At 37.1% G+C, this 16,022-nt stretch overlaps 2 protein-coding genes across 2 annotated transcripts; both read right to left on the reverse strand.

Annotated features, from left to right (window-relative positions):
- Positions 1–39: 39 nt before the first annotated feature.
- On the reverse strand, positions 40–4,012 carry LOC137741347 (probable LRR receptor-like serine/threonine-protein kinase At3g47570). The gene is made up of 2 exons (XM_068481070.1): positions 561–4,012; positions 40–465 (listed from the first exon to the last, which is right to left on the reverse strand). Exons 1-2 carry the CDS (start codon positions 3,277–3,279, stop codon positions 98–100), a joined length of 3,087 nt encoding a protein of 1,028 aa, XP_068337171.1. The 5' UTR covers positions 3,280–4,012; the 3' UTR covers positions 40–97.
- A 2,456-nt stretch (positions 4,013–6,468) lies between these two features.
- Positions 6,469–9,605, reverse strand: LOC137743132 (RHOMBOID-like protein 1). The gene is made up of 4 exons (XM_068483033.1): positions 9,396–9,605; positions 7,963–8,086; positions 7,114–7,277; positions 6,469–6,534 (listed from the first exon to the last, which is right to left on the reverse strand). Exons 1-4 carry the CDS (start codon positions 9,603–9,605, stop codon positions 6,469–6,471), a joined length of 564 nt encoding a protein of 187 aa, XP_068339134.1.
- Between the last annotated feature and the right edge of the window lie 6,417 nt (positions 9,606–16,022).

Below are 16,022 nucleotides of genomic sequence, written 5' to 3' on the forward strand. Positions count from 1 at the left end.
GTTGCAAACTTCCATATCTACTGTGGTAACATAAAAGCTAGACTTCACAGGCAATACACGAAATTTCTCTATCACAAAAGCACATAAAAAAGAGTTTCTATCTAAGAAAAGTATTCCTAATGGAATGAAGCTCAGATGCAGCATCATTGATATTCTTTAGTCGATCTGTTGCAGATTCAGCAGAACAAGCAATTCCAATTCTAAATATTGAACTCAAGCACACCTCAACTCTATGAATTCTCGCACTGCATTGATTCAGATTCTTGTTCGTGTCTCCTTGAAGAAGTGGTGCTTCTGCAATCTCAGTAACTCGCTCGGGGAGAGCCATCTTGACAAAATTATGAAGGTTCAAGCTATCACCAAACATGTTGTCAGTGGGTCTCTTCCCTGTAAACATCTCCAACAAGAGAATGCCAAAGCTGTAGACATCACCATTCGTTGACACCTCACTCCCTATGCCATACTCTACAATTCAAACATCACATTTTTGAATTTTGTAAATTAAATACTCCAAAATAAAAAAGGAAATATAATGAAGTATATATCTAACATATATATACCTGGAGCTGCATAACCAACCGTTCCTCTTATTCCAACGAAACTTGTTTGATTCTGAATTGTTGAAACATTACTCGTTACTTGTGAGAGAAACCTTGCTAATCCAAAGTCAGAAACATGGCCAGTCAATTCCTTGTCCAAGAGAACGTTGCTTGGCTTGAGATCACAATGAACTATTGGCGTTTCACAATGATTATGAAGATAATCCAGTGCACAAGCAACACCAATGGCAATTTCTAGCCTCTGAAGAAGACTTAACTTCTTGGGTACATGACCTCTTAACTCTTCAGTTCCAGTAGGTGGATGCAGCCACTCCTCTAAGCTCCCATTGTCCATGAACTCATAAACTAGAGCCTTGAAATCATTACCATGAAAATCAACACTTGAACACACGGTCATAATCTTGACGAGATTTCGGTGCCTAATATTTCTCAAAGCTTCACATTCGGCTATGAAACTCCTCGAAGCTCCATGGCGTAACAAGTTAAACACCTTCACGGCAACAAGTTGAGCTTTATCATTGTCATCAAGAACTCCTTTGTACACAGACCCAAAACTACCAACACCAATTAAATTAGCCTCTAAGAACCCGTCAGTAGCTTTGAGTAGAGCAGCATATGACACTTGCAAAATAGTGTTCCCCAAAGTGCTCAATGAAATTTCTTTCCTTTTCTTCCTTGACGAGCAAAGAAAGAAATAAGAGAACACCATGGCCATTCCTAGAAGAGTAAGCCCAAATACTAAAGGGAGTATTAGTTTCAAGCTAGGAGAAAATCTTCGTTTCTTGGTCTCTTTAGACTTGCACTTGGGAAGCTTTAAATTAGCAACAGGGCTACACAGATTAATGTTGCCAACAACTGAAATAGCACTAGCATTTTTGAAAACACCTCCAGTTGGTACCACTCCCCAAAATTGATTGAATGATAAGTTCAGATTATTCAGGATTCTAAAGCCTTCCAAAAAATGTGGAATTTCACCTGAAAAATTATTGCGAGAAAGGTCTAGATCTTGAATCCCTCTCACTGAACTCATAGACAAAGGAATGGACCCGTTGAAGAAGTTTCCTTGCAAATGCAGGACTTCTAGACTCTCACAACCACCAAGGCTACTGGGGAGTTCTCCAGAAAACATGTTATTAGAAAGATACAGTTCACTTAGACTACGGAAATTCCCAACCTCCGGGGGAAGGGAACCTGTGAAGAGGTTATTAGACAAGTCCAAAGAAATCGATAAGGAGGGGAGTCTAAAAACTTGTTTGGGTATTGTGCCATTAAGACGGTTATCAGAAAGATACAACAATTGCAACCCATGGCATTCCCCCAGACCTGAAGGAATGCTGCCCTCAAGATAATTTCCATGCAACATAAGATGGAATAACTTGGTTAAATTTCTTAAGGAAGACGGAATATTTCCTGATAATTTGTTCATGAAAATTTCTAATGCTCCAAGGTTTGAAAGCTTACCCATGTCAGAGGGGATGTTACCTGTGAAGCTATTATTTCCCAAACACAACAATTCCAAGCTCACCAGATTCCCTATCCCAGATGGGATGCTTCCATATATTTGGTTATTTTGAACCCAAAACATTTCAAGTTTGGTTGAGAGATTGGATATTGACATGGGCAATGTCCCTCCCAAATTGTTGTTGCTAATAATCAACCTTTGTAACTGGGTGGCATTGGTCAAGTCCGAGAGAAAACTTAAGTCGCCATCTTTACCGCTTCCAAGATTATTAAGTTGAATGCTGAAATACAGGAGGTTGCGAAGCTTTTGGAGATTCGGTACCTGTCCGATTAGGTTGTTACCCCCAACTTGAAATGAAATAAAACTTGTGACATTGGATATTGAGGGAGGAATGGACCCAGTAAGTTGGTTTGAGGCGACGCTGAAGACTCCGAGATTAGGAAGACTTTTGCCAATATCTGATGGAATACTCCCTTGAATTTGGTTATTTGACACGAAAAATATATCAAGCAAAGAGAGGTTATAAACGGAGGAAGGGATGCTACCCGACAACTGATTTAACCCCAATCCCAAGAAGGTTAATTTTTTCAATTGGCCAAGAGAACTGGGGATGTCTCCCATCAAGTTATTACCATTAAGACTTAGTACCTGGAGAGACGACAGGTTCCCCAAGGAAGGAGGGACCTGTCCCGTTACATTATTATTGTATGATAAAAAAATTTGCAGTTTCGAGAGCAATCCAATTTCTGAAGGAATTTTACCCACCAACTTGTTGCCAGAGAAATTCACATGGATAAGGTCAAAGCAATATGATATATTGTGTGGAATACTGCCACCAAACAAGTTAGCGCCTAATTGCAATACCCGCAATCTACGCAAATTCCCAATTTGTGGAGGAATTTCATGACTGAAGCTGTTGCCTTGCAGCCATAGCTCCCTTAGAAAACTTAGATTTCCTATGTTTGGGGATAGTTTCCCTACCAGATTTTGAGATTGCAAGTCCAGCTTAGTGACCCTTTGGCGATGTCGTCGACTGCACGTGACACCATGCCACATGCAAAAGTGCGTGGATTCGTTCCAGGAGCTCATCACGTTGTAATTATGGAGATCTTGCTTTATTTGAGCTTTGATGGCAAGCAACGCCAGCCTATCCGTCGCATTCTCTCGGAGTCCCAATTGCAGGGAGCTCCTACAGCAAACGAACACTGCACTGAAAAGCAAGTATATTGAGATCAATTTGAAAACCAAAACCCCCATTCCTAAGCTGGTTAACTATATAAGTAGGGAGAGAAGCAGAAAGAAATAGAGAGATGGGTGTTGAGTTGTGAATTTGGTGAGTTCCATTTGTTGCTTGACAAGGAAATTTATAGAAGGATAGGATCATACGAGGAACTTACACCACAGTGTCTGGTTCTTGATATTCAAATATGAAAAGGAATAAGTCCAAGTAAATGATAACAACTTCGGCTAGTTTTTTAAGATGACTTCACTAGCTTACTTCCACTACTGGGACCCATTGTCAGGCACTTTCGGTACGCCAAGGACCAAGACTTTTGGCAACCATCCAAAATGAAAAAAACAAATACATGGAATCCTATATTATGGTTACATCATACGTCACGTTGATGTCAATATGAAAGTTATCTTGCTAGGCGACCCTAGCTATGAATGGAAATTTTGAAGTCTACGTTTTTGGGGGCTGGACTGTGAGATTGCTGATTTTCTTATAGTTCCCCTAAAGTACCACTGCAAGAAAGCTTGTTGTGGATGCAACCTTTCTAAAAATTGTAACAGTTACTAGTGAGATCAAGCTTTCTTAATTTTTAAACTTCATGGGGACTCAAGACTCGAGAGCACTGATTGAAAATTGTAACATGAAGGTCTAAGTCCCCATTAAACACGTTGTCAGTGGGTCTCTTCCTTGTAAACATCTCCTGCAAGAGAATTTCAAAATTGTAGACATATGCAGTTATTACCGCCTTACTTGCCATACCATACTCTGCCATTCAAACATCAGAAAATATTGTTAGCAAGCTGAGAACAAAATAGTTGAATTATGCAAAATTAAAAAATGAAAAAAAAAAAACAGAAAAAAAGGATAAAAAAAAGGATATTGTGGAGAGGATGTCAATATTTACCTAAAACCACATAACCAATCGTTCCTGTTATTCCAGCGGAACTTGTCTGATTTGTTGAAGCTTTTATACCGGTCAGTTGTGAGAACCTTGCTAGTCAAGGTCAGAAACATGTCCAGTCGACATGTTGTCCAAAAGAACAGCACTTGGTTTCAGATCACAATGAACTGTCAGTGTTTCGGAGTGATTATGAAGATAATCGACTAATTGAGAGCACAAGCAACATCTATGGAAATGCTGAGCCTTTGCAAAAGATTTAAACTCTTGGGTGCCTCTCTTGCTTCCTCAATATCAGTCGGTGGATGCAGCCACTTCTCTAAGCTTCCTTTTTCCATGTACTCATAAACCAAAGCCTTGAAATCATTACCAAGCGAATCAAAACTTGAACATGCAGTTATAATCTTGACGAGATTTCAATGCTTGATATTTCTCAAAGCCTCACATTCATATAAGAACAATATGTCAGTACAAAACCAATTTATAGTACTAGCAAAGTACATTGTAGAAGCAATTTCCTGACTCAGAATTTCGTGAGTCATTTCTTAAATTACGTTTCTTGAAGGCATTAGATTAAATGGCATGCCAAACTAGAACGACTGAATGCAACCATGATCGTATTAATAAGCAATCTATCTATCAAATATTAAGGCGGAAGTTAATTTACCAAACAATAAATATTTTGTGACTTGCAATTCCATTTTGACGTAGGGACACTGCTCAAATAATGACACCAAGAACAGTGATTGTTTAGATTGACCCCTCAAAAAAGAGTAACCAGGCCAAGAGTATACCTGTCAAAAACATGACGACTGTTAGAAAATGTCTGCATATTCTGATACTACATAGATATGAGGAAAATGAACTTTTATTTCCAATAACAAAACAACAACCTGCCAGCACATAAAACCCAAAACAACAAAGTAGAAGCCGCATCAACAAAGTGACCAATTAGTACTACACAGAGAACAGCGATAACAATAACACAATGCCTTCTCCAAACCATTCTGATCAGAAACAAGCAGATACAGAGACTATTCACAAAGACAATAATGAAGACATATTACAGGACGCATGATATCTCAATATGTACACAAAATCCAGTTCTCTGATTTGATAAAAAAAAAAAAAAATGTGCACGCGCCAACTGTGGCTACCAGATTCTCATGCAGGGAATCGATTAGGTTCATGAAGTCAAGAAATTAAATCAGAGATCGAGGAGGAGCTTACCCAACAATCAATAGTATCAAATAGAGAACCCACAACACATATTGATACGTATTGTGTTTAGATTTAAATGGAGTACTAACACGTCCAGGGGGAGCATTCCGTTGGGTAAGCTATTTAAACTGGAGGCGGATCAAAAACAAAAATCCAAGAAGAAATCCAGAGACAAATCCTCCAATATGAGCAAAGTTGTCCACATGTGGTAGAATTCCACTGCTGAGTTTATTATGATGGTGAAAAGGAGAGTAAGCAATGCTGCTAACTGCGGATAGAAACCTGAAACTATAAGATCAAGGGGTCGTGCACATACTATAAAGAGGTGCATCATTATGGTTTTTTTATCAAATGTTAAGTATTCTGCAACATAACAGACAAATAAGTATTCTCCAACATAACAGACAAAGAAGTATTCTGAAATATTCAAATCTGAAATTTGTACATGTATGGTCAACTGCAAAGCCCAGCACATAGCTGCTGAGTCCAGGAGGGGCTGGGATCCAACAACGAATATGTTCCATTTCTACCGTTGCTTACGCACATTAAGTTCAGCTGATTTCCTATCTGGCTCGACAACAAGATTGGTGCATATATGCATATAAAGAACAATATGTCAGAACGAAATCAAATTATAGTACTAACAAAGTACATTGTAGAAGCAATTTCCTAACTCAGAATTTCTTAGTCATTTCTTAACTTACGTTTCTTTAAGGCATTAGATTAAATGGCATGTCAACTAGAACGACTGAATGCAACCATGATCGCATAAATAAGCAAGCACTTCTATCCATCAAATATTAAGGTGGAAGTTAATTTACCAGACAATAAATTTTTTGTGACTTGCAATTCCATTTTGACATAGGGACATAGCTCAAATAATGACACCAGGAACAGTGATTGTTTAGATTGACCCCTCGAAAAAAAGTAACCAGGCCAAGAGTATACCTGTCAAAAACATGATGACTGTTAGAAAATGCCTGCATATTCTGATACTACGCAAATACGAGGAAAATGAACTTCTATTTCCAATAACAAAACAACAAAGTATTGCCAACACATACAACCCAAAACAACAAAGTAGAAGCCGATATCAACAAAGTGACCAATTAGTACTACAAAGAGAATAGCGATAACACAATGCCTTCTCCAAACCATTCTGATCAGAAACAAGCAGATACAGAGACTATTCGCAATGACAATAATGAAGACATATTGCAGGACGCATGATATCTACATATCTACAGTAAATCAAGTTCTCTAATTTGATCAAAAAAAATGTGCACGCGTCAACTGTGCCTACCAGATTCTCATGCAGGGAATCGATTAGGTTCATGAAGTCAAACAATTAAATTTTAGAGATCGAGGAGAAGCTTACCCAACAATTAATAGTATCAAAGAGAGGACCCATGAGACATATTGATACGTCTTGTGTTTCGATTTAACTGGAGTAGTAACACGTCCAGGGGGAGCATTCCGTTGGGTAAGCCATTTAAACTGGGGGCGGATCAAAAAATAAAAAATAAAAAATCCAAGAAGAAATCCGGAGACAAATCCGCCAATATGAGCAAAGTTGTCCACGTGTGGTAGAATTCCCACTGCTAAGTTTATTATGATGATGAAAAAGAGAGTAAGCAATGCTGCTAACTGCGGATAGAAATCTGAAACTGTAAGATCAAGGGGTCGTGCACATACTATTAAAGAGGTGCATCGTTGAGCATACAGAAACTTTATTTACCTTATTTACATACATTGTCCAATTTGATATGAGCTCTGAAAGCATGCTTCCGAGTAAACCAAAAAGCGCACCTGAAGCACCAACAGAAATACCATATTGAATAAAAAGAGCTGAAAGCAAACTCCCACCAAAACCAGACATAAGATATAGGAAACCAATTCGAACTGCAGAAGAACAAATCAGAAAAACATTAGAATTTCAAACCAATTAGTTAAAACCGTTCATCAAAACGACTGTACATGATGTACAGATGTAGATCAGCATCAAACTATTATTTTTTCAATCTTTTCGAATAGACGGCATCTCGAAACATTTGAAAATGAGGCGCTATGTCTACATGTACAGGATATCCAAAACAATCCTTGTTCCCACAGATGTGATGGAAAACTGAAATAATCTCTCGGCTTCTGTTTCAAGCAATTTTATTCTATAAAATGAAATATTATGTCTAAAACTAAAGTTTGAACCCCATCTTCGGTGTATGAACTCTTTTCTTTGCTCACCGCTGAATAAAACGTCCTCTTGTTTCCATCAAACCTAGCAACATACTGGTGAAAGTTATAATGCAACCAGCACTACATGACCACTACTCTAGGATCACAATTCAATAAACAAATGCATAGAAATCCTCTGTAGATTAATCGCAAGGTAGCTGAAACCATCCGGAAAGTGTTTCTCTTCTAGATTTATGAAAGAAGTTTTTGCACTTGGTAACTAATTTATTCTACAATTTATGTCGTGTGCTTTATCTTTTACTACAAACATTTATGGATGCGGCTATGCATGCATGATAACATGCATGAAGCTAAAAATCCAGAATTCTTGCTCAAGCCGAATTCCAATGAATACAAGACTCAGCATATTGGCAAGCACGTGGAAAACTCCAGCATGTAACCACATACATGAGATCAGCCGCCATCCCTGGTGTCGATGAACCACTCTCTGTATGTCTAGAGCACCCATCTTTTCTAACCTTCAGGATGAAAACACATGAGAAACAAGTTAGATACTTAGATGTGCAGCTGAGACCTATTGACCCTTATGGGGCATATCTATAGCTCTTATTTCCATACAGATGATAGCTCCCTAGCCCTTGTAGTGCTACTTGTAGCAGTTATAGACTTTTAGCAGTTATACATACTGAAACGAGCACATTAAACAGCTTTAAAGAATGACAAATAAGTCCTTGAAGGACACATACCCGCTCTTACCAGAGATATTAGGACAAACAATTTCATTTTTCCATAATCATTCTACCATTGACCTCACAGGGCAAGGAAAGTTGAACGAAAATTTTGAAACTAAATCGCTAAAGAACACTACTGTAAAACTTTAACCCTGTAACATATTACAGGGGACATTTTGGTTAACATAGCAATCTAATCAAGCCAAGTAGTTCACTACTCGCAGCTCTCCAAGCACCTTTCTTCTTTGTTCAAGCATTTCCGATATGCCGACATCAAATAGACATCAAGCATTGCCTGAATGTCACTAAATACATAAACCCTCATTCCCCGTCAAGCTCCTTTATGTTTCTCAACTAATCGTAGATTCGCCTCTATATTAACTAGGGTTCCCAAGTCCAACATTGATTAAAAGCAGAATTACATCAAGCTTCATGCAGTTCAACTATTTTCTTTACAAATATATGTAATATAACCAAAATTCTAAATCCACCATGTCATAAAATTTACCAAAAAAATGGTAAAAACATAACTTTCACAATTAGGGCTGGTTTGCTATTGCTGTGCTTTAAAAAAAAGTTGTTTGTGTTGTGCTGTGAGAATAAGCAGCTGTGAAATAAATCAGCAGAGTGTTTGGTAAACTTTTTTGTAAAAGTGCTTTTGAAAAATAAAAAAGCAGTATTATAATGTTTGGTAAACTTTTATGTAAAACAGATATGAAAAAAAGCCGGTTTTTCAAAACTGGGTTTTGCAGCTTCTTGTCTATGGTTTTTTTTTCACCAAAAACTGTGAAAAAAAACTGAAGCTGAATGTTTATCAAACACAAAAACAGCTCCTAGTTTTTTTTTTATATCAACTTTTTTCAGAATCACCTCAGTACCAATTGATCTCACTCTAATTTCACAACAAAACCAATCCAACTATCCAACCCTCTTCATCATAGTTTCACCAAATACACACAAACGAAATTAATTTACATAAAACGGGTTCACTGTCACTCCGTCATTTTCCCACAATCCACAACTAAAATTTTCCAAATTTCTACATGTAAATACCCAATAAATCCCAAAACACAAATTTCAATCCAAAACTCCAAACCACAACAAATAAAAGAGTGAAAGCTAATGGCTGAAAGGAGAGGCGGCCGAGGAACCGACCAATGCAAGTGTCGGAGTTCTTGGGGCAATCGTTCACGAACATGGTCACCACAAAATCCACAATGTTGGCCACCACGATCGACGGCACCAGCCATGACACCCACCTTTTCAACGGGTTGTAGTCGCTGAACGACCGCCGCGGCGTTGTCATCTCCGGAGGCTGTCACGCCGGGTACACAACGTTGTCGCTGCGCCGTGGACTCACCGCCTTTATCTCTAAGCTGCTCGACGCAGCAGGTTGGCCTCTCTCCATAAAAATCTCCCTTTTTTCATTTTTTTGTCTTCAATCAAGGATTTTGAGTCAGACCCAGAAACCCCATTTGGGTTTTGATTCGAATCTCATCGAAATCAAAATGTGGGACAAAATTGAATGAAATGGGTTTTGAATTTTGCCTCTTTTTCTTTTTTTTTCCTACTTGTTGGGGGTTTTTAAAAAAAAAAAATCATTTATGTTCCTTGGGTTAGTTCAAATGGGGCAGAGGAGGATGCAGGAACATTTGGAAAGAAATTGTAAAAAATGGAATACTTGAGGTCAACGAAAAATTTGTCACAAAATTGGTCTAGTGACATTTTAAAATTTATACAGTTAACATACTTAATGGAATAAGAGTTAGTAGTTCTTGTGTTATTGTTGTTGTTGTAGTACATGTCATTTTTCTCAGAGTGCTACGTACTACGCAAATTATATATACTAACATTTCTGCATGTGGGTAAACTTATTTTTAATCAAGGCGCGCTACATGCGACATACGTAGTTTTTTTTTTTTTTTTTTCAAATTAATGATACCGATCATTATCAACAACAAAAATAATGTAAGAATTTTTTTTATATGTTCACTTAGAAGATTTGGAAGTGCCAGAAACTTTGTGTAAGATAAAAAAAATTGGTGCGTGAAAATCACTTTTCAAAAAAAAAATAATAAAAAATAATAATTAAATGTTTGTACAGACTAACATACAATATCTACATTTTTCATTTTGTGAAACAAATACAGATACGTTAATAAGACCTTTCATATATCACTAAATCCGGTGGACTGCTAATATAGGCCACATGCTTGAGTTTAGTTGTAAGGTATTTAGCAATATCTCATAATATTGTTCTATAATTGCATTCTTCACGACTACCTACAAATGCATAGAAGTTATCAATCTCTACAACTATAAAATGGAAGCAAGACAATTAACATGATACGATTAATTCAAAGTGATAAATTGTAAGCTTCAATGGAAACCAAATGGTAGAAGAAAATGCAATTGACCACTTCTTTACGATGAAGAGGGAGAGCATCAATGAATATGTTAGGGATTTATTCTAAAGAGGTATTACAAAGAAACAACCAAATAATTAAACTCTGCAACTTTGATAAATTGATCACCTATTGAGTAAGCCTATGAAGCCTATGAAGCCTGCGAAGCCAAGAAATGGATAATTGATTTTTGTCATAAAATATAGCAAATCAAGATGACATTTAGAAGTTAGGATAAGTGGAAAAGTGATGCAAGAAAAGGGGTACTGACAAAGCGGATGCTATAGCTTTGCACATGGGCTTAATTGCTTAAAGGTTCAAGAATTTACATTGGTTTAGGATGTAATATCCAATACTTCCATAAGCCTCATCACATAATTTTTAAAATAACAAAATTCTTGAACAGTATTAGCGATAAATAAAATTCAAAATACCTGATTCGGACGAAGCAAAATAATCAATGCTTCTAAGTCAACACTAAGAAGCAAACCACCAAATTCTATTGTTAACCAAAATCTAACCTCTAAGTCAAACTGAGATGATTATCTGGTTCTTTGTAAAGGAATCTTCACTCATCGGTACCTCTAATATCATCCCTTTACCGAGTAAATGAACAAAAAAACTACCAAAAAAAGGAGAAATCAAATGTAGTTTTTGAATGCCCACTGACCACTGATTTCAATAATCTCGTCATCTTCTTCTTTTGAATTTGTAATATGTACACGTTGAAAAAATCTGCTTATATTTCCAAATGCAGCATAAAATAATTTAGTACAAATATTTAACCTAGTAATAAACTTGGAAAGCAAAAATAAGGAGATAAAGAAAAGAAAGATGAAGAAAATAAAAATAAGAAATTTATTAAACTAATTGCATTATGATTCGATTCAACGATAATTACACATTTACATAATCAGGCACACCTCTTATTAATTTAAAGAGATACAAAAAACTTTTGAATTAACCTGTCATCTCCTTCCACATTGCTTTGACATTTATCCTATCTAAGATCCCACCTGCTATCAAATCAAAAAGAAACGAACTTCTGCATGAAAAAAAAAGTCATGAGAAGTCTTTCATTCGGTCCAAGAGAAACAAACTGAATCAGTTTTAGATACTTGCAAGGCTTTAGCCAGAAACAATGCGTTGTTTAATTTGGTGTACACGATTAAAGATACAATAGCAATAGCAAATTCAACGGAGAGATTGAGAGGAGGAGTAACCATCAGCATCGGCAGCAGCCATTTCGACATCTTGCAGAGTTATCAGTCCCTTCATCATAGCCTCCCTTTGATGCTAAAATCAAAATTAAATTACATAAAAATTAAATAAATATACAAACACATACATACAGTAATTAAATATAGTTTTGATGGAGTAATTGGTCAAGTGGCAAAAAAATTGAATGAAGTAATACCAAGAAAATTGATGGAGTAATAAGTTACTATCTTCAAACCGGGGCATGTACTGCCTGTTGGAGTTTGTGGCCAAGTGGACTATCCTCCAAAATGCCTTTCGGCTAAAGAAAGAAAGAAAACATCTTTCCTTATTTCAAGGAGGAAACAAGGGAAAAGCAAGGAGGAAAAAAGGGAAAAGTAAAAGGAAAAAGTTTTGGTGTCTTAAACACCCGTGAGGGCTCATTTCGGTTTAAAAAGGAGAGTAGTAGAGAGCAAGAGAAAAGAAGAGAGAGTAGAGAGCTCATTTTCCTTTGCAGAAAAAAAGGAGAAGAAAGAGTTCTTTTTTGCAGAGAGCAAGGGCAAGGGTGAGAGAAATCAAGAGAGCTAGAGTGAAAGATCTCTTGTGAAAGAACTCTTGGGGTAGAGTGAGGCTCTTGGGAAAATTCTGTGAGTGGGTGTACAAGGGATATGGGATTGGGTTATATCGATTTAACTCATGTGTAACTTGTACTGTTTTTCTCATAGTGAAGAGCAATATCTCTCCGAGGACGTAGGCAGATTTTTGCCGAACCTCGTAAATTTCTCGGTGTCTTTATTTCTTGTATTTTAAACTATTCAACCGTGGGTTTGTATGTTGGTGAAGATAATCAGTCAAGGCACAACAATTGGTATCAGAGCTTTGTTGGAAGCTTTGGTTCATTGAAGGTTCAGATTTATTATTCACCATGATGACTACAAACATGTCGTTTTCAGTTGAGAAGTTTAATGGGAAGGGCAGTTTTACTCTCTGGCAGATGAGAGTAAAGGATGTCTTGACTCAACAAGGCTTGGTTAGAGCTTTGAAGGGAAAAGATGGGAAGCCTAAAGAAATGACAGATGACCAGTGGGAGGAGCTGGAGTCGCGTTGTGTTAGTACGATTCGACACTGCATAGCTGATAACATTATCAACAATGTTATGGATGAAGATTCTGCGCCTGCACTATGGGAGAAGTTGGAAAAACTCTATATTGCTAAGAGTTTGACCAACAAGTTACATCTGAAAAGGAAGCTGTACAAGCTGAAGATGGATGAAGGCGGGAATCTCATGGACCACATGAATGTGTTCAATGGATACTTGGATCAACTGAGGAAAGTTGATGTTAAGGTTGAGGAAGAAGATAAAGCCCTCTTACTTCTTACCTCACTTCCAGATTCGTATGAGAATCTTGTGACAACCTTATTGCATGGAAAAGATACAGTAAGTTTGGAGCAGGTGCAGGCTTCTTTGGTGTCTTATGATACACAAAAGAGGAAGACCATTGTTGATGGTGGGCACGAGACTGCTTTAGCTGTTCAAGGTTGGAATCATGGAAGAAAATTGGGAGGAGGATTTGAGAGAGACAGCAGGTTCAAATCAAGCTCCAAAGGCAAGGGACCACAATGCTATAACTGCAAAGAATTCGGGCATAAAAGGATAAATTGTCCTTTGAGAAAAAGAAAGGATGATCTTGGTCCAGGTAGCAGCAATTTTGTGGCGGAAGACTTCGAGTATGCCCTCTAGGTACTCGAAGCAACACATCTCCTGGTGATGTATAGTCTCAAGTGTTGCAGGGGTTTTGCAGCAGGTGGAGCTATGAGATTCACAGGTGATGAGATGGTCCTGAAAAATGAGAAGTGTGAGGAATGTTTGTCTGGCTCGACGGGTGTTGCTGGAAATGGGTGCACTGACAAGTTTCCAAGTTGTAGACAATGAAGAGGAGGAAAACCTGCTGGAGGAGACGAGGATGTGTCGAGATCCAGTCTGAAGCTAAATTTTTTTTTTTTGCTTGCAGCAGCTGCACATGCATTGGCAGTGACTGAATCGGAACAGGACCAACGATGTTGATTCAGAGTGTGCATGCTGGTACGTAAGGCCAATGGACTTTGGTACAGCTTGGCCAAGGTGGAGATTGTTGGAGTTTGTGGCCAAGTGGACTATCCTCCAAAATGCCTTTCGGCTAAAGAAAGAAAGAAAACATCTTTCCTTATTTCAAGGAGGAAACAAGGGAAAAGCAAGGAGGAAAAAAGGGAAAAGTAAAAGGAAAAAGTTTTGGTGTCTTAAACACCCGTGAGGGCTCATTTCGGTTTAAAAAGGAGAGTAGTAGAGAGCAAGAGAAAAGAAGAGAGAGTAGAGAGCTCATTTGCCTTTGCAGAAAAAAAGGAGAAGAAAGAGTTTTTTTTTGCAGAGAGCAAGGGCAAGGGTGAGAGAAATCAAGAGAGCTAGAGTGAAAGATCTCCTGTGAAAGAACTCTTGGGGTAGAGTGAGGCTCTTGGGAAAATTCTGTGAGTGGGTGTACAAGGGATATGGGATTGGGTTATATCGATTTAACTCATGTGTAACTTGTACTGTTTTTCTCATAGTGAAGAGCAATATCTCTCCGAGGACGTAGGCAGATTTTTGCCGAACCTCGTAAATTTCTCGGTGTCTTTATTTCTTGTATTTTAAACTATTCAACCGTGGGTTTGTATGTTGGTGAAGATAATCAGCCAAGGCACAACACTGCCGACCCTTCTTTAAATACAGGTATGTGGATTCTAGGTGTAGAGCAGGACGATCAATTTTTTTTTTTTTTTGCTATGGAAAAGCACGATCGCGTCGTGCGTTTTCATCCTCCCCTCTCATGCTGTAGATTTCAGTTTTTTGTGGCAGTTTTTTTGTGTGGTTTCAGTTTTGATACCACTTTTTATTTTTTTTGTGTTTTCTGTTATTATCTAAAACAAAATAAAATAAATGTGTTTACGAAACTACCCTTGGTATTATATATATATTTTTTATGGGGTAGTTGTAATTTTTTTTTGTTTCAGGAGCTTTTGTGTCCAGTTATTTTTGGTGAAGTCTTGAGACACCAAAACTTACTTCTAGCTTTCTAATATTAAAGATTAAAGATTAAAGATATATACACACTAAAAGAGAAAATTGCCTAAAACACTATTTATTCTACAGCCAACCCCACTTGGTGGGAAAAGACTTTGTTGTTGTTGTTGTCAAACGGATTGCATGTTTAAAAGTTTAGTCTTTTGTTTAGAATTTGAATTGCATGTCTCAAAATTTATAGTATTTTCTTTAATTGCCAGCTTAGAGCTCAAGGGAAGAGGTAGCAGGCATCGATCAAATTCAAGTTCAAATATGAGTTCATACCTGATTTCAAATCCTATTTTTGAGCCATTTGTTTCTTCAGTAATCAGGTAAAGCTCAAATATTTCGTACATGTCTTAATTTTGGATTAGTCGATCTCTATATCTACACACATACATGAAACAAATATTCATTGGTCCTTTACAATGACGATCCAATGGTTATCAATTAGTGTAGTTCATGGATATAATGGATACATTGACAAAGGGATATATGGAAATATGCAGGAAATTGTTTCACTATAACACATTGAGAGTCGAGGAATCTCTTTCTTTTGAGCTGGCCATGCCAGAGTATATTTTTACTAAATTGGTATGCTATATTAAAAATTAGAGACTCTTTTACTTGCCATTTTGTATTTGTGTTTGCTGAATATAAATAATATTTGAAGTTCAAGATTCCAGTTAGTATATCATCTACCATCATCTAATTTTTGGCATATATAATCCATGCATATTAAATGACTTCTGTGTTTGTGACCTTTTACCCAAACTTTATATATTTTCCCCTTTCAAATTTGTGTTTTTTGCTTTTTTAAGAAGATTAATTTTTGTATAAAATATAAATTTTAGAAACATTCTACCCATAGTTTAGTTTCTTTAACGACTTTTGTAGTGTTAGTTCTGCATCATTTCAATTTGACTTTGATTGGATAAATAATAGCATTGTTTAGCTAATTTGCAAATTTCCTCATATTTCTAATTCCCTGTAAGCAGTATTTTGGTGCCTTTTATTCAGGGTTTTGAAGATACTAAGGACTTCACCG

Source organism: Pyrus communis, chromosome 8 (genome assembly GCF_963583255.1).
Source record: "Pyrus communis chromosome 8, drPyrComm1.1, whole genome shotgun sequence".
Classification (NCBI taxonomy): Eukaryota; Viridiplantae; Streptophyta; class Magnoliopsida; order Rosales; family Rosaceae; genus Pyrus; species Pyrus communis.

Coding starts and splice junctions, on each gene's coding strand:
- LOC137741347 (XM_068481070.1), bottom strand. CDS start 3,279: ATGGGGGTTTTGGTTTTCAAATTGATCTCAATATACTTGCTTTTCAGT. Junction 466..560: donor GGTTGGTTATGCAGCTCCAG/GTATATATATGT, acceptor TTTGAATTGTAG/AGTATGGCATAGGGAGTGAG.
- LOC137743132 (XM_068483033.1), bottom strand. CDS start 9,605: ATGACAACGCCGCGGCGGTCGTTCAGCGACTACAACCCGTTGAAAAGG. Junction 8,087..9,395: donor TCACTCTTTTATTTGTTGTG/GTTTGGAGTTTT, acceptor TTCATCCTGAAG/GTTAGAAAAGATGGGTGCTC. Junction 7,278..7,962: donor TTGCCAATATGCTGAGTCTT/GTATTCATTGGA, acceptor GTTCTTCTGCAG/TTCGAATTGGTTTCCTATAT.